General features: G+C 44.6%; 1 protein-coding gene across 6 annotated transcripts in view; it reads left to right on the top strand.

Annotated features, from left to right (window-relative positions):
• Unc-115a (actin binding LIM protein Uncoordinated 115a) overlaps positions 1–26,155 on the top strand; it is a 593,933-nt gene that overhangs the window by 452,768 nt on the left and 115,010 nt on the right. For all 6 annotated transcript variants that reach the window (XM_075676601.1, XM_075676603.1, XM_075676600.1 and 3 more), the window contains one exon: positions 17,868–17,956. In XM_075676601.1, coding sequence (XP_075532716.1) covers positions 17,868–17,956 — 89 coding nt within the window. The remainder of the gene's footprint in view (positions 1–17,867; positions 17,957–26,155) is intronic.

Here is a 26,155-nt window from a genome sequence, read left to right on the forward strand (position 1 = left end):
CACCACACACGCTCTTGAAACCCAGGTCATGGCGATCTTTAAAGCGCGTCAGCCATCTATCTGACGAAATGAAGTCATCGATCCCCAACATTGCTGCAAGCGTTCGGGCTTTCATCGCAACGATGTCTCAGCTGAGAGGAAGTTTGTTGCTCCTGGCCTCCCTAATCCATACCAGCAGAACCTTCTCCAACTCTGGGTAAGCGCCGGTGTGCATTCGCTTCCGAGAAGTCTTGAACTTGTCATTCTCAAATGCATCCATTATTGTGCGCTTGTTCTTGATGTAGTTAGAGAGCGTGTTCGGCTTGATCCCGTACTTCCGCGCTATGTCTTGTTTGGCGGCACCTCCCTTCTCAACTTCCTTCAAAACCTCGACTTTCATTGCCAGGTCGAGCGTGCGATAAGAGCCACGGTTTGCCATGGCTATAAATTGCGCGACTAGGTACAGTCAATTCCGAATAACTCGTGGAACAACCTAGCCTACGAGCTTCCCGCACAAAGGCGCTCGACCAACACACGCCTCGACGTACACTGCGCACGCTGCAAGACTAATCTCGCACAATCTCGCCACTGCCAGTATGCAGCGCTGCGTGCACCTATGGCACCCGCGTGGCCGCCGCGATCAGCTCTGGCCACGCGCGGCAGCCGCGCGTGGCCTCCGGCAGGAGCTGATTCGCCTCCCACCGGAGTTGATCGCGGAGGCCACGGCAGCCGTAGCAATGAATAATCGCGCCGCTCCAAGAAGGATGGCGTTGCGGGCAGCTGCGGTGGCGATGACACCAACGCGGAGCACGGAACTGTTGCAACACTTGAAAAATTGCACATTCTACCAAAGAATGACGGTCACCTCGAGGATCCCGGCTGAAAATTAACTTCCAATTAAAAAATATTTCTGGATGAGGACTTCGAATTATCGAGCGATTTCTTCTATAGGATTACATGCAAAACTGACGGGACCAGCACTTCACTTCTAATTAACCGAAAATTCGAATTATCGGGAGTCGACTGTATTTGCCTGCATTAGCCAGCGCCTGTCTTGTTTATCAAATCTTGTTTCCGTGAAGATTTATACAGATTCAAAAAGAGAAAGTTGCTGGGGCCACATCAGGATTGCAGGCTCTTCAGAAGCACTTTTAATGGCAGCCTTGGTAAAACGAGATTTTTTAACCTGGGCATTGTCGGACTGGGTGCATCTTATCACTAGTCCTCATTGTTTTTTTTAGAGAATGTTAGCGTGATATTCTCCTGTCCTTTCAGGTAAATAAACACCCCTTTGTATCCCAGAAAATGGGTGCTGTCTCTCTTCCTCTTGAATTTTGTGTGAGGGTAATTCTATTGCTGGGTTTCTGGGCCTCAGAGATAAAACTATGTCCCAGTCACGAGGCGGGTAAAAAAGACCTGCGAAGTCCAAAAGCTCTCTTAATGAAAGCAACTGGATCGTGCGTTCGTGGTAACCATTGTGCCAAGCCCCTCGACATGTCCTAATGATTGTGCATGTCCTGCCACACGTTTAGGCACCTTAATTTGGCAATCCTTCGTGATAAGGTTTGGTCCATGTGGTGCTGACCATCTTGCACACTAGTCGAACCAGTGAGTTAATGCTAAAGACACTCATTGCCATGCATATTCACTATTCGACTGCTTTAGCAGAACAGCCTTCTTTGAACGACAGAAAGCTGAGCTAGTTGGTAAGGATTCATTATGCAAAAAAGAGGTGAGGTGTGCAGACAGGACACAAGAGCAGAGAAGTGCCATAGTCGGCGTTCGTGTTGTCCACTTCTCTACTCCTTTGTCCTGTCTGCACGCCTCACCTCTTTTTTGCATAATGAAGCCTTCTTTGCTATCATGCTCTGTTAATCAGGCTTGAAGTTGTGGTTGGAGGATGGCATATTTAACTTGCTGATGCAGAACAATGGCAGAAGAGCAATTCTTGATTAAGCAAGCACATTTGGCTAGATAGATGAGCTGACCAAAGGCTATAGATAGACCAATGTTGGATCTTTGGTTATAGCTAGGGTTCTGCATTTTCCTTTTTTTTTTTCACAAAAGTGTGAGCTTTTTCTTGCAACGCAATAAAATTCCGACTTACTCAGCCTGCTTAGCACTGTCTGGCATCTCCCACATGCAGAAAACATCCGGGGAACATTTGTTATGCAGTCAACATATACACTAGCAAAACGATTTCAGAGCATTACAGTTACAAGATGGGTCAGAATGAATTAAATGCATGTACAGTTTACACTCGTGTACCTGTGTACAACAGACTTTCGGATATAATGGACTATATTTCAGCCTTAGTTTGTTCTACCTATGTTATTAATGCAACAAAGTTCGCTTTTAACGAACTGCGCTATAATGGACTATTGGCTACAGCGGTCGAAATCAGTGGCAAATTTTTTCAGTCAGACGTACAAAACATACTTTTGCCGTGTCGACACGGGCTGGCAACTGACTTGCGAGGGTCAGCCGACAATCGCGGCTCAATATCGTGCGCACAACGGAGGAAGGCGGGGCGGAAACGCGAGAAATGGGGGGGGCTCCGGCGACTACTGCTTACAGCGTGGTTGCTGTATCTTGAAAGCGATCTGCAATGTGGCGAAAGTGCACCCAGTGCCGGTAGCTTTTTATGCGCTGTGCTTTCGGCGTTTAGTTCACGTTGAAGAAAGAGACAGCACGAAGGTCAATTCACTCACTGCTGCTACCGCGCTTATTTTGCTTAATTTGACATTGTAATCGATGCTTCGCCTTTCGGGCAAAACTGCGAAAGTTTCGGTTATTACGGAAATCGTATAAAACTGACGTTTTTTATCTAATTATCAGGGTCCGTTGTAACAAGAATTGACTGTCTACCAATATTCATTAAGTATGCTCTTTCAATGTTCGCTCTGACTGCAGGGGTTGTCGGGCATGAATTCTCCTGAAGGATTACACCAACAGCCTTTCATTTCATTTATTTACTCTCAAGGCCTTACGGCCTGATGGCATTGTCATGCTGCAGTGGTAAAATGGCCAAAAACAACTGCATTTTGAATGCAGTTGTCATGCAGTTGTTCTGCTGCACAGCATGGCTACACTTTCCTGCAATAGGAATGACGCTTCTCAGCTACCGTAATCAAGCATGCAGTCTGCCCAAAGGTTGTCACTGAGTTCCATCAGCTGCAAGGGAATTACTCCTTAATTAGTACTGAGAACAGTTGGTTAGAATTTAGTAGGCTCATTTTAATGAGCTGGTTGTTTGAGGAGTTATGACGAAAGCCATCAGTTTCTCATGCTTCTTTTTATGAATGTAGTCATGCCAGTTGATCACAAATCAGGGCCCGAAATTTGAAGCGTTACGGATAAATGCAAATTTAGATTTTTTTTTTTCCTGGAAGCGCTTTTTCAATATTATTGTATGGTCATTCAATCCGAAACATCCCAGACCCCAAAAGCGATCCTTACCAATTCTCTTAACCCTTTGGGGGTCGAATTATTTTGAAAAAAAACTTTCCCAGGTGGTTAAATTACTTTATTGCGGATCTTGAATGTACAAAATGTATAAAGTCAGGAATAAATAGTAAAAAAAAAATTAGGAACAGTATTTTGGTGTCGGCATCACTCAGAACTGGAAAATGTTCAATAGTATTTCAGAGTCTGGTAGTCCTTGAAACACTGGTCTACGCACAGCGCCTTATCACAGTCTGCACACCTAAAATGCGTGTCTGTTCTCCTATTGGAGCGACGGGTTGTGTTCGCGCACACATGACATCTTCCCTGCGTGTGGCTGCCTTGGGCAGAGGTCTGAGGCACCCTCTCGCGTAATCGCGTTGCCGCAGGGAGCGACGATACCTTGTGAGGGGTGGTGATAAATAAGCTAAGAGCAGCGCCAATCAAAATAGAAATCAACTTCCACTGCCCTGCAAGAGAGTGCCGACAAAGAGAAAAATGACGTTTCGGGCGCCTCCGTTGCGATCACGCGGCGAAACCGAAACCGCAAAAGGGGTGTTGCCACAGTCTGCGTGACGCGCTGAAGCTAGAAATCAGTTCTCTTTATCTCCCCAAGAAGGTAGCACAAATTTCAAACGCTTCTTGTAAGTCTTAAGAGATGGCAGCACCTCCCACTGAGCCCGCATCATCATTATGGCGTGAAATTTCAAACGGAGGGTCGAAACCATACCCGTACGGGACAGAAAACCGCCGCCATATATATACGGCAAAAACCTGCAAAGGGTTAAAACGATTGTGCTAGTTAGCATTTTTGTGAATGTTTCCCCAAAGTATTTTTCTAAAAGAACTTTTCGGTGGCATAAGCAATCTTTGAAGTTCCAGTAAAGAGTCCAAAGTTTGCTCAAGTTGATTTTTAAAAAAATGTGTGAAACCAGGTACAATGACAAATGTTGTTTTAGAATATTCCAGTGGCATTGTTGTTTCATTGGATGGCATAAGTGAACACATGTAAGAATTTTTCGTGTTTAATTGCCTCGGTAAAAAAAAATGAAAAAATTGTGTGTTTTATGAAATGTCTTGCATAAACATAAAGTTTCACCCACAGTACATTTTTACAGTTTTTGCCTGTTGCTACAGTTTACTCTAAAAATAATCCAGACTTACCGTATTTACTCTCATAATAATCACACTTTTTTGTAAAAAAAATTGACACAAATTAGGGGTGCGATCATTATGCTGGTTAAATTTCCCACGAAAAGAACCATTTTGCTTTTTTTCATCCCGCATTCGCTGCGGGATGACAATGGGTCAACAAGCAGGCGCCTGCCACTGTCAGTGCAGTACACCAAAACAAAACTGGCGGCCGGCGGAGCAAGCCGAACGCGCCGAATGCGATTTTTCTTCTCGTGAGTGCATTATGTGCATTGAAACAGTTTCTTTCATATCAGTAATGAATAATATCGTTAATATCGGCAATTTTACGACGATAACGTAGCCATGTCCACTTTGAGGGGACAGAAACAGAGATGGGCGCGCTCAGCTGTCAGTGACATAGAAACACATGGCGGGCATGCTGCGGAGACTGCAGCATTTGTCTTCACTGCTATCCTAATACGGCACGTTTCCGCTAAGGGTGGGCAAATATCTTAGTTGCGGTACACTGATTAGCGTACCCTTCTAATGTATCAGTGTAAATGTGGCCACTATCGTTCCCGCTCGCGATTTCTTACGGGCCCACGAGTGCAGACGAGAAGAATCGAAAGACACCCTTTATGTTGGTGTTGACCAAAACCATTATGAAGCCTACAAATAATAAAGCCGAGGCAAGTTCGGTTGTAGCATTTTTTTCGTGGAAGTGCGGAAAGTGATGAAAGGAATGAATTGGGGCATCTGCTTAAGAATGTAGGGTGCGTGCAGACCGCTTGGTATGTCTTCAAGAGTCGTTCGCGTAGCATTCGACAGATGGTAAGCGCAATCATCATTAGCTAGACTTCATCATTAGCTTGACATCATTAGCCACCCCACCCTCCGAAACACAAACGGACCGCGTTAACTGCGCTGCTCGCATGTTGATCACTGGCTCCTCATTCAGCGCAGTTCTGCAAACAGCTTAATCACTCGCTTTCATCTTTGTTGGTTGCGTCGAAATCCTTCCTGGCCACGCGGTTTCTCAGCCTCGTTTGACCAACAGTTGGTTTGACTCGCCGCCGAAACGGAAGATGGCTGATCCACCTCTAATGATCAGCAATGCACGACGTTACCAGTGAAAAGAAAGGGTACGGCTATAGATTTGAAAGCCAAGTGCTTCTAACCGATGAGGCGATCATCGCGAATGTGCTTGCGTCAGATAGCGGCGGAGACGACAGCAGTGATGACGAGGTAGGGCAGGCTGCCTCAACGTTCTCCTCGCAGGAAGCCTGGCAGATAATTCAGTCCCTCCGGGGCTTCGTTTTCATGAGGAACCTTCCGCTACACTGCGTGGTGCACCTGGATGCCTTGGAGGATGTAGGCAAGCTTTGTGTAAAACATTCAAGACTGACTGACAAAGAGTTTTCTCGTGCAAGCCAGTGAGAAGTACGTGGCGAGATGCTTGTGGCTATCTCGCCCAACTATTTCTTCTGGATTTCTCAAGCTGACAGGCTGCCGTGGCAAACTTCTCGCATTTTTTAAAAGGCCCCTTTTGGGGCCACCAAAGTGATGCCTCGGCGGTGCTCAAATATAGCGTGCCACCCATGACCCCTCTTTGCAGTTGTTATAGTGGTGCTATTCTTTAACGCCGACAGCTGCGGCTTGTTACCGCAGCTGTCGACAAACACCCGATCGGAGCTCCCAGGAAGCAGTTAAATGAGTGAACACAATCAGCAGCTGGATGGAGGGAAGGTGCTGGGGAGGGACACTGACCTCTTTGCTATTATAGTTTTCTCGCATCGGCTCTGCCATCCCCCTATTTTGATTTTTTTTTCATGCAACCCGGTTATAACGATGGAATTTTCGTAGCACTTGAATATTGTTATAAGTTGGTTTGACTGTAGTTCTCTCCTGTGACGTGGTAGTTGTGGAGTGTCGATGATTCATGTTCTTGCCTAGTTTGTAATCGGCTGATTTACAATACTTACAAAACAATTAATTTCATAAGCCATGCACAATATCTGGTGCCTGATAACTCTCTGGTCCTGTCGACGACCATGAAACAGTCTTGGTTTACTTCCCCGCATGGGCATCTGCGTCAGCAGGCGTTTGGTATGTTGCGACACCAGGTACCCGAGCACACGAGGGTTTGCCCCTCCCGCGTGTAGCCGTGCGCAGCTTAGCCGTGTCTGGGGAAAGGGGTATCCTGGGGGTTGGAGCCGATGCTGGGTGTTTGGACCTTTATGGTGCCCCGGCGGAGGCAACACACCTCTTTGGCCTCTGCTTCACATAGACAGCCCCTCCAGACTGACCCACCTGGAGGAAAACGGCAGTAGCCTTTTCCTGTCTCTCTCTACTCAAATCTTCGTCTTTCTCTTTCACTTTTGACCTTTCCTGTCTTCTTCTCTCTTCCTTTTACTTCCTTTCTCCTTGGTGGCAAGGGTTAACCTTGTGTGGCTATCCTGCCTTGGGTACACCATAATTGGTTATAGTGATTGCATACGACTGGCGTCGTGCAGACTTGTACGCAAGCTCTTCCGCGTCTACTCGTTGGGCTACCGTGGTGGGCAGTCAGCGCTGTTGCCGGTTTTCTTTTTTTTTGTATTTTCATGGAAACTTTATTCCCCCCACTTCCTCATCGCCCTCAGAAACGAGGGCGCACCAAAGATTTATTCCAGTTTTTCGGATGCCAAATCCAGAACTTCCCCTGCTTTCACGTTATTCACTCTGAAAAGTCAGACAAACCAGTGCGAGCCATTTCACCGTTCCTTGTTTCAAAGTCCTTGACTGATGTTTTTGGTCCAGGTTACAAGGCATCGAGGATGGCAAGTGGTGACCTCCTCTGGTACCTCCGCGACCAGAAGCAATATGACAAACTACCGAAACTAGCGTCATTTGGAGGGACCCACATAACAGTAACCCCGCACCGTACGATGAACACCACCTGTGGTGTTGTATCGGATGATGATTTGCTTGAGCTGACTGAAGCGGAACTCCTGGAAGGCTTCAGTGAGCAAAATGTGATCAATGTCAGAAGAATTAAGATGAGGCGGGATGGTAAAGAGATTCAGACGAAGCACCTAATAATTACTTTTGGATCAAGTGTCTTGCCCAAGTCAATCGAGGCCGGGTACATCAAGCTCAGTGTTAGGCCGTACGTGCCAAATCCGCTCCGATGTTTCAAATGCCAGCGCTTTGGACGCAGCTCGCAGAGCTGCCGAGGCTGCCAAACTTGTGCGAAATGAAGTGCCCAAGAACACACCTCTGAAGCTTGTGAGAACGCTTTCCACTGTGTAAACTGTGACTGGGAGCACGTCGCGTACTCGCGGTCGTGCCCCTCCTGGAAGAAGGAAAAAGAAATTGTAATGTTCAAAGTAAAAGAGAATATATCATTCAAGGAGGCACGTAGGCGGGTTTCATATTTGCCCAAGAAAACTTTTGCCGATGTGACGCGTCAGGGGGCAGCGACACAACGGCCTCCGGCAGCTGTCCGACCCACAAGCAGTGAGTCGGCAGTTACGCCATCTGCCCCCGCTGAGGTTGCAGCTAGCTCTGCTCTGTCAACCCAGAAGAAGGGACCATCGACCCCGAAGGTGGGCGCAGCCAAGGCTGCCTCAACCTCCCAGGCCCCTTCCAGCGCTGGCAACAGCCGGCGTAGCCCAATCCCACAGGCAGCCCCATCGACATCCGGGCTGGTGAGCGCAGGGGCCTTGCCCTCCGAGGCGAGGAAAATTCTCGCTCGCAAGAGCGCGTGTCCGGCACCTCACAAGAGGCAATGGACACTACAACTATCCTCACGGTGCACCAAGCGCCTAAGGGGCGGCGAGGTTCCCTCAAACACTCCAACAAGGGCAAAATCCCCGTTACAGGGCCTGGAAAGAGCTCTGTAATCTAAGGCATCACTTCTGTTTCTGTATACACAGTACCAATTTACATTAAACATGGATACACAAATCATTCAATAGAATGTCAGAGGTCTTCTTAGAAACCTTGATGATGTGCAAGAACTCATCCACAAACACAATCCAAAAGTGCTGTGTTTACAGGAAACACACTTGAAATCCAAACACACAATCTTTCTCTGAAAGTATGTTAGTTTCGCAAAGATTGCGATGATACCGTCGCATCATCGGGTGGTGTTGCCATTGTCACTCGTAAAAGTATAGCGTGTCAACTTTTACAGCTAGAAACGCCCCTTGAAGCAGTGGCGGTTCGAGTTGTCCTCGTAAACAAACTCATCACCATTTGCTCGCTTTACATACCCCCGCATTACCAATTAAAGAAACATGAATTTCAGTCCTTTATAGATGAATTGCCCGAACCTTATGTTGTTCTTGGCGATTTCAATGCGCACAGCTGCCTGTGGGGTGACTCTCGTATAGATGCGCGAGGTTGTCTCGTTGAAAAGTTCCTTTTTTCTTCTGGTGCATGCCTGTTGAATAAGAAGGAACCCACATATTACTGTCTTGTAAGCAGAACCTTTTCTTCAATTGATCTTAGCATAGTTTCCCCATCTATACTGCCTGGACTTGAATGGGAAGTTACCAACAATCCTTACGGGAGCGACCACTTCCCCATACTGCTAAGATCACCTGAAGAAAACGAATATCCACCACAGGCTCCTAGGTAGAAGATTGATACAGCTGATTGGGAGAAATTCTGAACTCACTACTCATGGGATGACATGTCCTCGTTAGGAATTGATGCTGCTGTGGAGTATTTTACAGCCTTCATAATAGATGCCGCATCTAAATGCATATCTGAAGTAAATGGCTTGGCATGCAAACAGCGTGTCCCGTGGTGGAACGAGGAATGCAGAATCGCTCGTAGGAATCGGAACAAAGCGTGGGGGCTGCTACGCGGTTCTCCCACTGCAGAGAATCTTATTAACTTGAAGAAAGCAAAGTCCCAAGGCAGGAGAACCCGCCGACAGGCCAGAAGAGAGAGTTGGCAGAAGTTTTTATCGAGTATCAACTTGTACACAGATGAGGCCAAAGTCTAGAACAGCGTTAATAGGATAAGAGGGCGACAGACATACCCACTGCCTTTGGTAAACACACAAGGCAATACCCTGCAAGATCTGGCAGACTCACTTGGGGAGCACTATGAGAGTGTGTCGAGCTTAAACCATTATTCTCAATCCTTTCTCAAATATAAACAAATAGAAGAATGTAAGCCACTCACAAGAAAGTGTCGACAGAATGAACCATACAACCGTCCTTTTAGTATTGCCGAGTTGAGAGCTGCCTTGAGTGCATGCAAGAGCTCTGCACCGGGATCTGACAGTCATGTATGACATGATCAAAAACTTACACACTGACACACAAGTTACACTACTAGCACTTTTCAACACTATTTGGGCTCTGGGATACTTTCCAACCGCGTGGAAAGAAGCCATTGTGGCCCTGTTTGAAACAGGGCGAAGACCCTTCTACTGTGGCAAGCTACCACCCAAAAGCTCTCACAAGTTGCCTTTGTAAGGTATTTGAAAAAATGAATAATCGGCGACTCATCCATTTCTTTGAACTGAGCAAAATACTTGATCCTTATCAGTGTGGCTTCAGAGAAGGGCGGTCCACAACCGATCATCTTGTACGTACCGAAGGATATATCCGTGGCGCATTTGTACACAAACAGTTTTTCTTATCCATATTTCTTGACATGGAGAAGGCGTACGACAACGTGTCGCTATGGCATCTTGAGAGACTTATCAGAAATGGACATTCATGGCAATATGCTCAACCTAATAGAAAGCTATTTGTCGAATCGTGCCTTCCGGCAAATGTACTGTCACTTCCTCTTATACAGGAAACTGGTGTACCCCAGGGAGGAGTTCTCAGCTGCACACTCTTTAATGTTAAGATGACAACACTTCGTGCTTCACTGCCTCCAGCCATTTTTTATTCTGTCTACGTAGACGATATACAAATAGGTTTCAAATCCTGCAACTTTAGAGTGTGTGAAAGACAGGTACAGCAGGGCTTAAACAAGGTGTCCAAGTGCGCAGACCAAAATGGATTTAAAATCATCCCCCACAAAAGTCCTTGTGTTCTCTTCACAAGAAAGAGAGGCCTGGTCCCAGATCCTTGCGTAGAACTGGGCAGACAACAAATACCTCTGAACAATGAACACAAATTCCTAGATGTCATACTTGACTCGAGGCTTACTTTCATCTCACATATAAAATATATTAAAGCAAAATGTCTAAAAGCTATGAATTTACTTAAAATCCTATCCCACACAACATGGGGTAGTGACAGGAAGTGTTTACTGAATCTTTACAGGAGCCTAGTTCGATCACGACTAGATTATGGTGCCGTAGTATTTCACTCTGCCGCACTGAGTGCACTAAAGATGTTAGACCCCCTTAATCATCTGGGTATCCGCCTGGCCACTGGCGCATTTAGAACAAGCCCTGTCGAAAGTCTACATGTAGAGTCAGATGAGTGGTCACTCCATCTTCAGAGAACATACATCAGCTCCACTTATTTTCTCAAAGTGCGCTCTAATAAAGAACATTCGTGTTTCACAGCCGTTAATGACTTGACGTGTCAAACACTTTTTCGCAATAGACCCTCTATGAGACTTCCTTTGTCACTCGTTGCAAGAGAACTTAGCGAAGAAATGGATGTCCCAGTACTCGAACATCGCCTAATGCCACCTGCTAAGCTATTACCGCACTGGGAGTGGCAGGTGATAGATTGTGACGTATCGTTTGTAGAGGTTACAAAGCACGCTCCTGACCTCGAGATCGCTATGCATTTCTGTGAACTACAATCAAAGTACTCCTGCTTTGAATTTTACACACTTATCAAAATCACGTGCTGGTGTATGTTATGCCGCTGTAGGTCCCTCTTTTTCTAAATCTGACATATTGAACCCGCTAATAAGTATCTTCACTGCAGAAGCCTATGCAGTACTGTCTGCAGTAAAACGTATAAATAAATTAACTCGACAGAGCAATAGTATTCACAGACTCGTTAAGTCTTGTAAAAGCGTTAATCTCTTTACAAAAGTATACACATCCTGTCTTAAATGAACTCTACTCTCTCTTATGAAATATTTATCTATCACATAAACATGTAGTAATATGCTTTTCTTGTTACCGGCAGAGACGATACTCTTTGGAAACTTGTGTAGCGTGGGTTGATGTTGAGGATTTATAAGCATCTGCAATGGCTTCTGGAATACAATTGTAAATTTGTGCCCCTCCTGTGTACTTGTCTTCTTTGTCTGTGATTCTTGCGCTGCTCGTCAAGGTTTTCAGCTATGTAAAGAACCATGAATGCAAGGTAAAATTTTCCATTTTCTGTAGAAGTCCTCAAGAGTAAAAATCTGAAGTGAACGAAACATATGCCATGCTTCTGGTTTCCAACTCTCCAAGTTGGACCAGGCAAAAAATTATTGTGAAGATTTGGTGGCATGAATATGGCCCAAGTGATCCCATGTTATGTGGATAAGGTTGTGGATTTGCAAGTCTGAATACGGGCATCTGCCTGTTGTACAGGTAGTGTTTGATTTGGCTCCTTGCAGCAAGCATGTGGTTTCCTCATTTTTCAGTATTTTTTTGGTTCTTGAAGCAATCATTAGCTTCTCTCTAAGAAAGCTGGCTGCCACGCATTTAACCTCATGGGTCCCAAAAAAATGCCTGCGGTGGTATTAATCATTTAGGAGTATGTTTATTTAGGTCAATTCTCACGGGGGACCCTGATCAAGATAAGGAAATTTACAGAAGAATAAAAATAGGTTGGGAGTGCATACGGCAGGCATTGCCAGATCCTTACTAGGAGCTTACCACTATCATTGAAAAGAAAGGTGTACAATCCGTGCATTTTACCAGTGCTAACAATGGGGCAGAAACTTGTAGGGTGACAAAGAAGCTAGAGAACAAATTTAGAACCGCGCGAAGAGCGATGGAACGAAAAACGTTAGGCATAATGTAAGAGACAGGAAGAGAGTGGTGTGGATCAGAGAGCAAACAGGTATAGCCGATATTCTAATTGACATTAATAGGGAAAATATGGAGCTGGGCAGGCCATGTAATGCGTAGGATGGGTAAACCGGTGGACCATTAGAGTTACAGAATGGGTGCCAAGAGAAGGGAAGCGCAGTCGAGGACAACAAAAAACTAGGTGGGGGAATGAAATCAGGAAATTCGCAGGCGCAACTTGGAATCAGTTGGCGCAGGACAGAGGTAATCGTAGATCGCTGGGAGAGGCCTTCGTCCTGCAAAAATATTCTGGTGATGATAACAGCTCTTAAAATAATTGCAGGGATATAGATGAAACATTTATGAAGCAATATGTTGTCACTTGCTTCTAGTTCAAAGAGAAATTATAGTTCAAGCTTAATGGCTTGGCACAGAGTACACAGACGTAAAGGACGACAGGACGAGTGGCATGTTTGTGTATTTCCTGCCATGCCATCCTTAAGCTTGAACTGTGTACCAACTAGCCCAGCAGATAGTTTGAAAGAAATTAATGTTCCCCAACATGGACACTGGGCCTCTTAAGTTGTTAGATCATAAAGAATTAAAAATTGTTATTGCACACAGTTTGCATTTTGTACTGCAGATTCATACGGTTTTTTTTTTTATATATTTTGTTTCCCAGTCAGTCAGCCAGTCGGTCAGCTGTGCACGCCAAAATCAAACTCAAAGGCACTGTTCTTCAGTCGTGATGTCCACCATTGTGGACATAAATATTTATTCGGCCATGAGAAAAGTGCCAGTTGAGCCACCTACTAAATAAACTGTTTGCGTTTGACTTAATTTTGTGTACAATCTTCAGCTGATCTGCTACTCGTGTGAAGGACATAATGGGAATACTCACATGGACATCTGCCGTAAAATGTGTTCACGTTCCAAGCCGCCATTTTTCATTGACGTTGGGCTATGCGCTATCCACCTCATGTGCTGCTGCTTTGAGCTGGACAAGTGACATCTGCAACGAGTGGCAGTCGACCATCGCAGATAATGTTTCGCACATTTTCTTGCGTGTATTGTGCATTTTTTTCTGTGTTTGTGCCGAGTCTCTCTTTGCAATTTCTGACATTCATGATAAAACATCTGCCAAGGCAAATTAAGTCCAGCCACTACACAAAATATCAGTGCCCTTGTTTTATCAACAAACTCGGATGGTACAAGTACAATACATATGACGGTCTTATGTTTGATTTCAAATACGCAAAATTTGACATGATTCATGCGTGTTTAACGCAGCACTCATGATAAACAACTAAAAAAACTAATTAACTGGTAACATAATCTTAACTTTTTTTAATTAACCTTCACCACTTAAAGAAAAAAAAAAGGTAGGAAATAGAAAGCGAAAATGTACTAGTTTTTAAACGTTTTAATTTCTTCAGTACTGGTAAAAAATGAAGCAGACGGTTGCCGATATTTGTCAGAGCATGTAGCAAACCTATAAAGGAAGCACAAAAGGACACATTGAAGAGGTACTGACATAATATTTTAGACAAAAATAATTTTTAGCATTAGATGAAGGTCCTAGAGCTCTAAACCCTAGAAAAAATAGTGACCAGCCTCTGAGCGTTTTAAATAATTTAATATAATAGCTTTCCTATAGTCAGTTTTAGTTTAGTTTCTCAGGAGGATACTGTGTCACGACATCATGTCACATTATGTGGTCACTTGAGAGCAGGACATTGCGACGTTTTGACACTCGCTCCGGTTGGTTTGGTCATCTGCTATGCTACTACATTGGCCATCACAATGAGTAGCAGCATACGAGGCGACCGAGCAAGCCGGAGCAAATGTCAAAACGTCGCAATGTCTTTCTCGCGCATACTGTCTCGTGATGTCATGACACAGTATTTTCCTGGAAATGAAACTGAAACTGGCAATAGAAAGCTGTTTTATAGAATTATTGATGGCACACTGAGGCTTGTCACAATTTGATTTAGGGTTTGTAGGTCTCGAACTCTACCCTAACACAAGAAATCAATAGTCGAAACTGTCCAAGTAAGTATAACGAAATGCTGTTAATTATACAACACAGCACAGATGGAATATTTTTGGCAATGTGATGACAGCTGCAGAGTGATGACGGCTGTGCAGCAAAGTTTCACACATATCTAAATGTGTAAATATTTCTATACTTACCCAACGAGAAAAATGTCCATTGTCCATCCCATAAGACGATCGCTTTCAAGATAAGGCCCTAAGCAGCAAGCGACATTACCTTTGTGCTGCCTGCCGCTTGACGCGAGCGAAGCTCACGAAGCTCTCGGCATAAGCTACACCCTGCCCATTTCGCAGATCGATTTCAAGATTTGGTCCGCATGGCCGTGCCATATACGCAGCCGCCGTTGGTGTACATTTGGTCACGGTTCATAGTGGTTCGACGCGGATGGAGAAGGCGCTAAAGAGCAATGATGGCTTATAATGATCGGGACGTTATCAGCGCACCTGGCTCCGCCTCCTGCAGTACTTTGCTAGCGTCATCAATGTACCTTGCACCACTGTCTGTGCCTGCCAGTTTGTGTCACTGCAGCGCTGTCATTTGTACTGGCCGGTTCAAGTTTCATAACATTGATAACGACACAAGGCTGCGTGGAGATGATCAAGTGGCACAATGCTTACACATACTTAGATAACTCCCAGAGGAGTTTCTGTGTGATTTTTTTCTTCTTTTCCAGTTCGAGCACATCTGGCAACTTTCAATATTTAAAAAAAAAAGCAAACCAAGGACTTTTCCTACTTAAGCCACACTGATCTAGCATGTGCTCTTTGAATTATGCATAGTGTCACCGAGTAATAGAGCAACATTATGTTAACACGTGTAGTATGCATCTCTCGTATACTAGGTGTTTTCTTGGTATTTCAATCTCCACAGAACTATGTGAAACGACATTGAAAAAGTTTCTCTAGAAGGAACTCCATAGTTGTACTTCCTTCAGCAACTCGACCACAACTAACTCACTCACCTTTAACCGTTTCTTGTATTCTAAATTCAAAGGAATATTATTCATTTCTATGTCTTCATGACGACGATAACAGCACACTTGCCACAACACAGTGGTTGCAGGTTGATGCATGCAGTGAAAACCACGCTGAGATTGTCATTGTAGCTCAGTCGTATGTATGGGTTGGGGGCCAGGTCCGAGTCATTTTGGCAGTTCCCACAATGCACTACCACCTCCTTTTCTCATATAACCCAGTCGGTGCAGTGCCAAGAGCGGAGCAGGAGACACTGTCTTGGATAAACACACTGTTGTGGGCACAATTTAAAACTGTATGAAACATGCATTACGCAGAGCACAACATTGCAAACATCGCTCACAGAACGACGCCATCTGGTGCAAGGCCATCAAGTCTTCTCTTCTTCCGCGTATCAGGAGCCTTACAAAAGTGCAAACGTAATTGAGGCAGCTGTCACCGCATCGACTACATCGACATGAGAACAGATGAACAAATCCAAGGGTCATGGTCCTTCCTGCGGCGAAGCGCATAACCACAATATAAACGCCCGAATGCCATGCACGTTGAAGGCAAGGGTTCCCTTATTGGTGCACTGCACTAGCGGGAAAGACCATGAAGAGAGTCTGGTGAGGTGATGTTTGAGGAAGGGGAGTTGTCATCAGCCCTTGTTGAGGGTTGGCGTTCTCTGCCACAGAAGCTCCAGCTCAGTCTAGATCTCGTTGGCGTACTTTTGGTGCTAGATTTAGCAGAGCAGTTCGTTTTCTAGAAATGTTCACACCTGTGTGAGACGCCGGGTCTCATGAGGTTTAACTGTCGCTGGAGCCTTCTTGTGCTTTGTGAAGTATTTGTACTTTGTTGTATAGTAATTTACAGTGTTGCACAGCATTGTACAATAACTTATAAATGGCGCAGCATAGCCTTAGCCGCTTTTGCGCCATTAAACCCCATTTATCTAACTAATAACTTATAAATAAGGGCATTTGCACAGACAATGTTCATAAAGTAAGAGATCAGACTACTAGTCACGCTTCTGTGCGAGGTTGGTTCAAAATCAACTGCATGCTTTTGTTTGAGTGATAACTCCACAAGATTGGATCCGAAATTCGAGATTATGCAGCCTCCAACACTAGACACCTGGCAAGATGGCACACACACGAAGGCACGGCCATCCCAGCTTGCCCAGCTTTTGCACCCACCTCCAACCCAAACCGCACTCGGCCACAGTGAACAGCCAATGCAGCCAGGGTGAAAGAGGAGACGCACGCTCACCTGCTCACGTGTGCATCAAGCTACCGTCCTTTCCAGCTTCTCCCATGCTCAATAGCATCTTAATGGCACTGGGACTTCATACGAAATGCGATTGTGAGAAAGCCTTGTTGCTCCACTTCGACGGCCACTGTCTTTCGCGTAGTGCATGATTTGACTAATGTGTTTGGGAGCAGCTGCATCTGGTTCAACCATTTGACCATCTGCATCCGCTGCAGTTTCCATTTATTGCCTCACTATTCCTATGTGTTGCCCTTGAAATTTCATTATATTGAAATTGTCTATACACACACAAGAAGTTATAAAAATTAATATTTTATCTCTATTATTTCATTATATTGAAGTTTCTTGAGTGGAAGTTTAACTTTGCATGACACGCAGTGGACTCTGCATTGAGTGAATGCAAAACGTACGACACTAAACTCTCAGACAACTTTCTGTGGCTATGAAGGGAAAGCTACGGGGGCAGAGCTTCTGCACATGTGTTACCGCGCCAAGTAGTCCACCAGCGTTTGACAGTGCTTTTGGTTGCTCGGAACAGACGCTGAATTGGCACAACTTCCCGGTTTGACGGTTTCGCGTTTGCCTAGACGCGGAAGGGAAAAGCCACAAAATAAGTAAGCTTTCACATTCAGTTTTGTGTTTTATCTTATTTAACTGTTGCTAATAAGGTGTTTGTTTTCTCTCCCCCAACGTAGATGAAAACGCGTGACTCCTTTTAGAAGCGCTCACTTGTGCGTGCTTTGCCTTTGTAGGTTTTCCCTTCATAGCCACTGAAAGTTGTCCGTGAGTGTATCACACACTGAACCAACTGAAAACGTTTCACTGCTGGTGTTTCCTAACTGTTTGAAAAATTCGTTACTGAGTGCATTTTGCATTTGCTGATTACAATCACCTTGTTTCAGTAAATTACTAATTGTAGCAGTAGAAGAATTGATGGTTCAAAATGTATCTAAAAATATAAATGCAGCAGCCCACAGCAAGAAAAAGTAGCACAGTAGATAATTTAGGCTATGCCATATTCTTGTGTTATGTGTGCACTACCAGAATCTCTTGTGCATTTGCAGTAGTACATAGCTTCAAGTGATGGTACACCTTGTCTCTGCAGTGGTGTCATCCCTGCGCACAGTCCCCAAGCCAGGCTATGGTTTGGCAACCAAGTCAGCAACTCTGCCTGTGGGTGGTCGGGATTTTATGGTGAGTGCATGACCTGACTCCAAGTGGTGTTCCATGGCCTGTTCAGGTGTCCCTCCCTTTCTCTTACGAAACACAATTTAATTGCAGCTGCTGCTTATCACTAATCAGCATGCCTTCACTGACTGTTTTTTTTTTTTTTTTTTTTTTTCATTAATCTAGTGCTGCTCTTCAGAATTGACGGTTGTTTTTTCTGCGCCTGACAGAGTGGGGACAGCACAAGCAGACAATGGAAACTGTTGGGGCCGTTTCAGCACCCTACAAGTGACAAGCACCTGCGTCTTGTGAATGCAGCAAAAGAGACCTCAGTTTAATGTTCTATGAAACACTCCTATAAAAAGTATATTTTTAGTAGTTTTTCATCTTTTTTTGCCTTGCATTTGTGCATTTTTAGAATGACCCATATACTAATGTCACAACATAGCCTCCATAAGCAAACTGGTGGCCTAGCGGGTTGGCTTCATGTTCAAAGGGATGCTTAACGTTATCACCTGATGCATCTTGCAATTTGTGTCTAGAGGCCTTTTCAGTTTGACATTGTGGTAGTGGCCAATACTTTTAGCAGCTTTGTTGTATATTGCCCCTTCATAAACACAGGGGATCAATGTGCTTTCAGCACCTACATATGGGGCACACTGTACAACAGTGTGTGGCGGCTGTGTTCTGGCATTGTTGATGTGGTGCTCAAGGCATGCTGTATCAATGCCATCAAGATGTGCTCACTTGATCAGCTGCCATGCTTTTTACAGCCTCGCTGGCATTCTTGCCTGTTGTGGCAGAAGCATGAATCAGTTCAGTTTCAAAGCCACAGCCATAATTGCATCACAGCCTATGAGGTAAACACACTGCTTACATGCATGACAGTTTTGATATGGTCTGAGCCTTGCTATACCTGAAGCCTTCAAGAATCTTGCTACGATGGAACACTTCTCACACTCATGCCATAGTGCTGCGGTTATATTCAGGGATTTGATTTCTCGGCATCTACATCTTCAAACTTTGGCAGGCATCTATCGGAACTTTTTTCCCAAAGAAAAAAAAATACTTTGGCACATATCGGCACCTATTTTGTTGCAAGTGCACCTTTTAAGCATTTTAGGCATTTTCTTGATTGGCAACATTTCTGAGACATTTATGTTGGGAAGCAAACGGTGGCTTTAGAAAGCTTTATTGCTCTAAAGCCAGTGAGGTAAATTAGTTAGAAAAGTTAAACTTGTTAAATTAGATACGAATATAATGCAAAAGTTCTTGTCCTAGAGCTGGCAGCACTCAATCTAGTTTGTCATCGGCACTTGAGATAAAGCCCACTGACACTAGTTGTATGGGCATCCGACAGCAATTCCCAAAAAGGATGTGTACAGAGCTTCATTGTCCATCCTTTCTTTTTCACTTTAGGGTTTAGAAGGCAGGCCACCAAACAAGAAGTGAATTGCATATTGCCACTCTTGTAGCACTATTCCAGATGGCTATTTTTCAACTTTTTTTCTATCTGCAGAGAACGCTTTGGGCATCTGTAACGTCACATTGACTTCAGTGCCTTGGTCTTTCCCATCCACAGCGTTGCATGCATGTTGCATGCCATGGATCGAGTCTCCCCACAGAAAATTGTTTCTCCTATAGCCTCCTGAATCACAGAATTGATTGAGGAAACTTCGTCAGTATAGGTTTTTTTTCTGGCTGCCAAGTTACCATTTTAGCCGCTTGGCGGCCAACGATCGTCGTTTCTACAGTTTGAAAAATGGCGGCATTCACATTCTCCACAAGCTCCGAAAACAAGGTATTCTAAACTTCTTTTTAGGCAACATTGCCTATTTTTGTGAAATCTGTCCTGTATCTTTTTATATGCATCTATATAACTACCGCTAATGCATCTGGCTTTATTTGGTTTGCTCAGTTTGCTTTCTTCTTTTGATATGTTTTTCAAGCATCCACTGCCATCCCAACTTTGTTGTTCTGTTCAGTTCCAAGATAGAGGCCAAAATATTTTCTTCGTGCAAACCTGCTGGATATGATTGACACTAATGAGAGTGATTTTTCTGCTGGCAAGAGAAGTGAAGATGAAGTCTACAAAGATATGAGATGAAGAAGAGGCCAATTCAATGGAAGCTGATGAGGTTGAAGTTCGAGCACGACAAGGCAAACAAACAAACAGACAGATGTTTCTGCAGAGGATCTCAAATCGAAGTGCTTGAAGAAGCGGTACACATGGAAGGGGGACTTTGATCAAGAAGCTGTGTTCTGAGAACAATTTTCCGCTGCCACTTGCAGAGCCATTGAACACGAAGCAACACTTCGATATGTTTGTTTCGCGATCCATGTTGAAAGCCATTGTAGAAGAAAGCAACAAATACTACTTTCAAAAACACAGGACCCGCTAAACCTTACTGCTGAGGAACTAGCATCTGTGCTAGTGACAGTCCTTAGGGTGGGACTTGTGAACATGCGCAGGATTTGTGCATACTAGGAAAATAGAAGCAGATATGAACTTGTGGCTCAGGTTATGTCCTGAAACAGGTTTGAAAAAATAGCAAGCCACTGGCAATTTTTCGGTAAGGATGCGGCCACAGATAAAATTAAAGAAGACAAGTGTTGGAAAGTGCGCCCATGGCTGACTTTTTTGTGCAGCAATATGCTTAGCGTAACTCGAGAAAAAAAGTCTGCAGTGGACGAAATTTTGATCCCTTTCCCTGGGCGGTGTTACATCCATCAATACATGCTAAATAAACCAAAAAGCAAATGGGGCCTAAAGTTTTGGGTGTGTTCTGGTAACTCGGGTCTGTGCTACGATTTTGACATGTAGCAATGCTGTAACAAAGGTTCGTATGGCTACCAGGATGGCTATCAGCTCAGATTGGGAGCTGGTGTTGTGCTCCAGCTGTGATCGAGCCTTCCAGAGCGAGATGACAATGTAGTTCTGGCAGACAACCTCTATATTGGCCCTCACCTAGTAACGGAACTCACGAGAATGGATATCTCATATATTGGCACCGTCCATGAAAACAGACTTCATTGCTGCAAGGTAATGGACGAGACATTGGTGAAAAAGCGAGGCTGGGGTACCTACGATACTTCACTTCACAGCATTGAAGAGTGGCCACTGACTTCGCTTGGATTCTCATCAGAGACCTGAGGTCTGCATTAGGGATTGGTGTTGAGCCAATTGGTGTTGCATTTGGATGGGGAAATAGTGTGCAAGGCAAAGACAATAGATATGTGAACCGACGGTTCCTGACGAAGCTCAGAGGACTTTGGAGCGTGGGCCAATATTCTGCCTCCCACAGAAACTGGACAAACCAGAACTTCTCCTCATAGTCAGGTGTACAGCCTCAAAAGACGCATTGGGTTGTTAGTCAGTGCATGTGTTGTCAATATCATTGTCCTCGTCTTACGTGCTGTCTCCCCATCCATATAAGGTCTATTTTTTGAAGACTCTGTTTAGTGCCACAAATCAGTAACCCCAGCAGTTCATCCATTACTATGCCCACCATATTGGTTCATTCAAAATGACCAGTTTTCAGCATTGAATCTGTTGGATAGGCCAAGTTTATGTCTGCATGTGAACACCTAAAATTATTGTGCATTCTGTATTCTTAACTCTCACAAAAGTCCAAAGATACGATCTCAATGTCTGCACAAGTACAGAACATAGCACTTACTTCTCCGACAGTTGTCGCAAAATGCCGCACCGCTGATAGTCCTCGTATTAAAGTCCTCCCTTGCCATCATGGCTTATGTATTTTCTTCTATACTTCCCTAAATGGCGTAGCTAGGTGTAAAAAATATCCTCAGATTTACGAGGATAGAATCCTTGGTAATGGAGCACTGGCTTAGCATTTAATGTCCAATACAGCTGGGATTCGGGAGGCTATAGGGTTTTTCGAGCTAGTGTACATTGAATGCCACTTGCTTGAGCCCATTTCTCTGCTTTTGTACAAAACTTGCTGTTTAGGGCAGCTGTTACTTTAACGTCATGCAAGTGAAGCAAATTTTGGGGGTAGCCGAAATTCACTGAGGAAAGCCCCCGCAAGCTCCCGCGGCTGATAGCATCGCCCGCATTGGGACGACGCTATCATTCGAAGTGCCGGCAGCGGGGAGCGAATGCTTCGTCTTCCTCTTGCTCCAATGGATTGTCAATGATTCTTTAGAGACTTCTGCGTGCCACAGAGACAGGACGTCGAACAAAAAAGGGACGCACACCATCCACAAACTTCAACTGGCTTTTACTGTGACAGCAACAATATATATATGCTTCCACAATCAGGAAAAAGCAGGAAGGCAAGAAAAAAAACTGCATAGCCACGTGTGCCGGAGAAACCTAAAACTTGTCACTGTCATACCGTTTCACCATCCAGAAACCTCCTCCCTTATCACTTAATGCTACAGATGGGGCTCTCGCACATCTCTGATCATGCCAAATAATTTTTCTGGCCTCGACTATCACCCTGGTTAACTGATTTATGTGAGAAAATAAAATTGTGCATCTGTTAAAGATAGGATAGCAACCATTGCATGACTTGCAGGGTTCTGCCATGGGGCCTTCGATGCCTTGCTTTACCTTGCGGCGATGTTCTGCTAGCCTTAATTTACGCATCGGTTGATTTGGCAGATATAACACTTGCCGCACGACAAGGGAGCCCAGTATACTACCCCTTCATTGCATGCAACAAACTTGTTTTGGTGCTTTATCGTGCATTTTGGTTTTTCATTTTTAATTGGGCAGCTTTTCCTACAGCCTTTCTAGTTTTGGAGGAGGCCGAGAACACGACTTTGACGCCAGAGTGAGATCCTATCTTCTTTAGGGGATGTGAAATTTTATGTCTGTGTGCGCATAAGTCATGTACATAATCATGTACAACCAACTTGCCCAAAACGTAATGCTTCCAGGTTGTCAAAACTTGAGAATACAGAACCTCCAATACTAAACGCGCAGGAAGACAGCTTACATGAGGCCAGGCCAACCGGGCACACCCGGTAAAGCACGCTGCAGATTACCTCTAAAGCAGGCTGCGCAGCTGCATATGTCCTGAGCTGCGCTTACAGCCATGCACAGCCACAGCCGAGACGTGCACAAGAAATCGCGACAGTCCCAGACTGATCCCTCAGGACCTAAATGAAGTTATTCATACCATACCAACTTACCCCTCCCCCTCTTCACGCGCGCTCGATCTCGTTACCACAACCTGCTCACCTCCCCCTATTTCCCTCTACTCGCACAGGGAAGCGGCACTCATGAAGCCATCTTTCTTGTTCCACTCTCTCACACTTTCGTTCGCACCTAAAGTGCACGGGACGTGATGGGATGTTATCGTGCTTTCACTTTATGCAGAAGATGATGCGGCTCCATTTTGGCAGCCGCTCTTATTGTGCTGTGAGCGATTTGAGAAGTGCGTTTGCAAGCAGCCACTTGTAATTCAATCATCTGCGTCTGCAGAAGTTTCCATCTATTGCCTTGGCATTCCTTTGCAGCAGAAGTGAAATTTCGATGTTGATTCGATGCAGAAGTGAATTTCGTTGTTGTATACAAACAGACTCTGTTATATTGAGGTTCTAAATGCATGGTGTTCTATGGGCAAAAGGTTATGAAAAGTTGAATAATTTGTTATATAGAGAATTTCATTATATTGAAGTTTGTTATATCAAGGTTTAACTGTAGTCACTATTTTATCATTCTAATATTTATGAATTTACATCGTCGATTGTGTTTCATCATTATCATCATCAGCCTGGTTACTCCCACTGCAGGGCAAAGGCCTCTCCCATACTTCTCCAACAACCCCGGTCATGTACTAATTGTGGCCATGTCATCCCTGCAAACTTCTTAACCCTTTGAGGGTTGAATTATTTTGAAAAAAGCTTTCCCAGGTGGTCAAATTACTTTATTGCGGATCTTGAATGTACAATATATTTAAAGTCGGGAATAAATAGTAAAAAATAATTAGGAACAGTATTTTGGTGTCGGCATCACTCAGAACTACAAAATGTTAAATAGTATTTCCGAGCGTGGTACTCCTTAAAACACGGGTTTACGCACAGCGCCTTATCGCAGTCTGCACACCTAAAATGCGTGTCTGTTCTCTTGGAGTGAGGAATTGTGTTGGCGCGCACATTACATCTCTGCGTGCGGCTGCCTTGGGCAGAGGTCTGAGGCACCCTCTCGCGTAAGCGCGTTGCCGCGGAGAGCGAGAATACCTTGTGAGCGGTGGTGACGCACTGAAGCTAGCAATCAGCTCTGTTTATCTCCCCAAGAAGGTAGCACCAACTTCAAGCGTATTTTGTAAGTGCTAAGAGGTGGCAGCACCTCCCGGTGAGCACGCATTGTAATTATGGTGCGAAATTTCAAACGGAGGGTCGGAACCGTACCCGTACGGCTAAGACCTTGCGGGACAGAAAACCGCCGCCGTACATGTACGGCGAAAACCTTCAAAGGGTTAATCTCATCCGCCCACCTAAATTTCTGCCGCCCCCTGCTACGCTTCCCTTCCCTTGGAATCCAGTCCGTAACCCTTAATGACCATCGGTTATCTTCCCTCCTCATTACATGTCCTGCCCAGGCCAATTTCTTTTTCTTGATTTCAACTAAGATGTCATTAACTCGCGTTTGTTCCCTCACTCAATCTGTTCTTTTCTTATCTCTTAACGTTACACCCATCATTCTTCTTTCCATAGCTTGTTGCGTCGTCCTCAATTTAAGTAGAACCCTTTTCGTAAGCCTCCAGGTTTCTGCCCCATAGGTGAGTACTGGTAAGACACAGCTATTATACACTTTTCTCTTGAGGGGTAAAGGCAACCTGCTGTTCATGATCTGAGAATGCCTGCCAAACGCACCCCAGCCCATTCTTTTTCTTCTGATTATTTCAGTCTCATGATACGGATCCGCCGTCACTACCTGCCCTAAGTAGATGTATTCCCTTACCACTTCCAGTGCCTCGCTACCTATTGTCAATTGCTGTTCTCTTCCGAGACTGTTAAACATTACTTTAGTTTTCTACAGATTAATTTTTAGACCCACCCTTCTGCTTTGCCTCTCCAGGTCAGTGAGCATGCATTGCAATTGGTCCCCTGAGTTACTAAGCAAGGCAATATCATCAGCGAATCGCAAGTTACTAAGGTACTCTCCATTAACTCTTATCCCCAATTCTTCCCAATTCAGGTCTCTGAATACCTCCTGTAAACACGCTGTGAATAGCATTGGATCGTATCTCCCTGCCTGACGCCTTTCTTTGTTGAGATTTTGTTGCTTTCTTTATGGAGGAATACGGTGGCTGTGGAGCCGCTATAGATATCTTTCAGTATTTTTACATACGGCTCCTCTACACCCTGATTCCATAATGCCTCCATGACTGCTGAGGTTTCGACAGAATCAAATGCTTTCTCGTAATCAATGAAAGCTATATATAAGGGTTGGTTATATTCCGCACATTCCTCTATCGCCTGATTGATAGTGTGAATATGGTCTATTGTTGAGTAGCCTTTACGGTATCCTGCCTGGTTCTTTGCTTGGCAGAAGTCTAAGGTGTTCCTGATTCTATTTGCGATTACCTTAGTAAATAGTTTGTAGGCAACAGACGGTAAGCTGATCGGTCTATAATTTTTCAAGTCTTTAGCGTCCCCCTTCTTATGCATTAGGATTATGTTAGTGTTCTTCCAAGATTCCAGTACGCTCAAGGTCATGAGGCATTGCGTATACAGGGTGGCCAGTTTCTCTACAACAATCTGCCCACCATCCTTCAAGAAATCTGCTGTTACCTGATCCTCCCCAGCTGCCTTCCCCTTTTGCATAGCTCCCAAGGCTTCCTTTACTTCTTCAGGCGTTACCTGTGGGATTTCGAATTCCTCTAGACTATTCTGTCTTCCATTATCGTTGTGGGTGCCACTGGTACTGTATAAATCTCTATAGAACTCCTCAGCCACTTGAACTATCTCATCTATATTAGTAATGATGTTGCCAGCTTTTTCTCTTAATGCATACATCTGATTCTTGCCAATTCCTAGTTTCTTCTTCACTGCTTTTAGGCTTCCTCCCTTCCTGAGAGCATGTTCAATTCTATCCATGTTATATTTCCTTATGTCAGCTGTCTTACGCTTGTTGATTAACTTGGAATGTTCTATTCTAGCTGTAGAGTTAGAGGCTTTCATACATTGGCATTTCTTGATCAGATCTTTCGTCTCCTGCGATAGCTTACTGGTATCCTGTCTAACGGA

The sequence above is a fragment of the Dermacentor variabilis genome, unplaced genomic scaffold (assembly GCF_050947875.1).
Source record: "Dermacentor variabilis isolate Ectoservices unplaced genomic scaffold, ASM5094787v1 scaffold_12, whole genome shotgun sequence".
NCBI lineage: Eukaryota > Metazoa > Arthropoda > Arachnida > Ixodida > Ixodidae > Dermacentor > Dermacentor variabilis.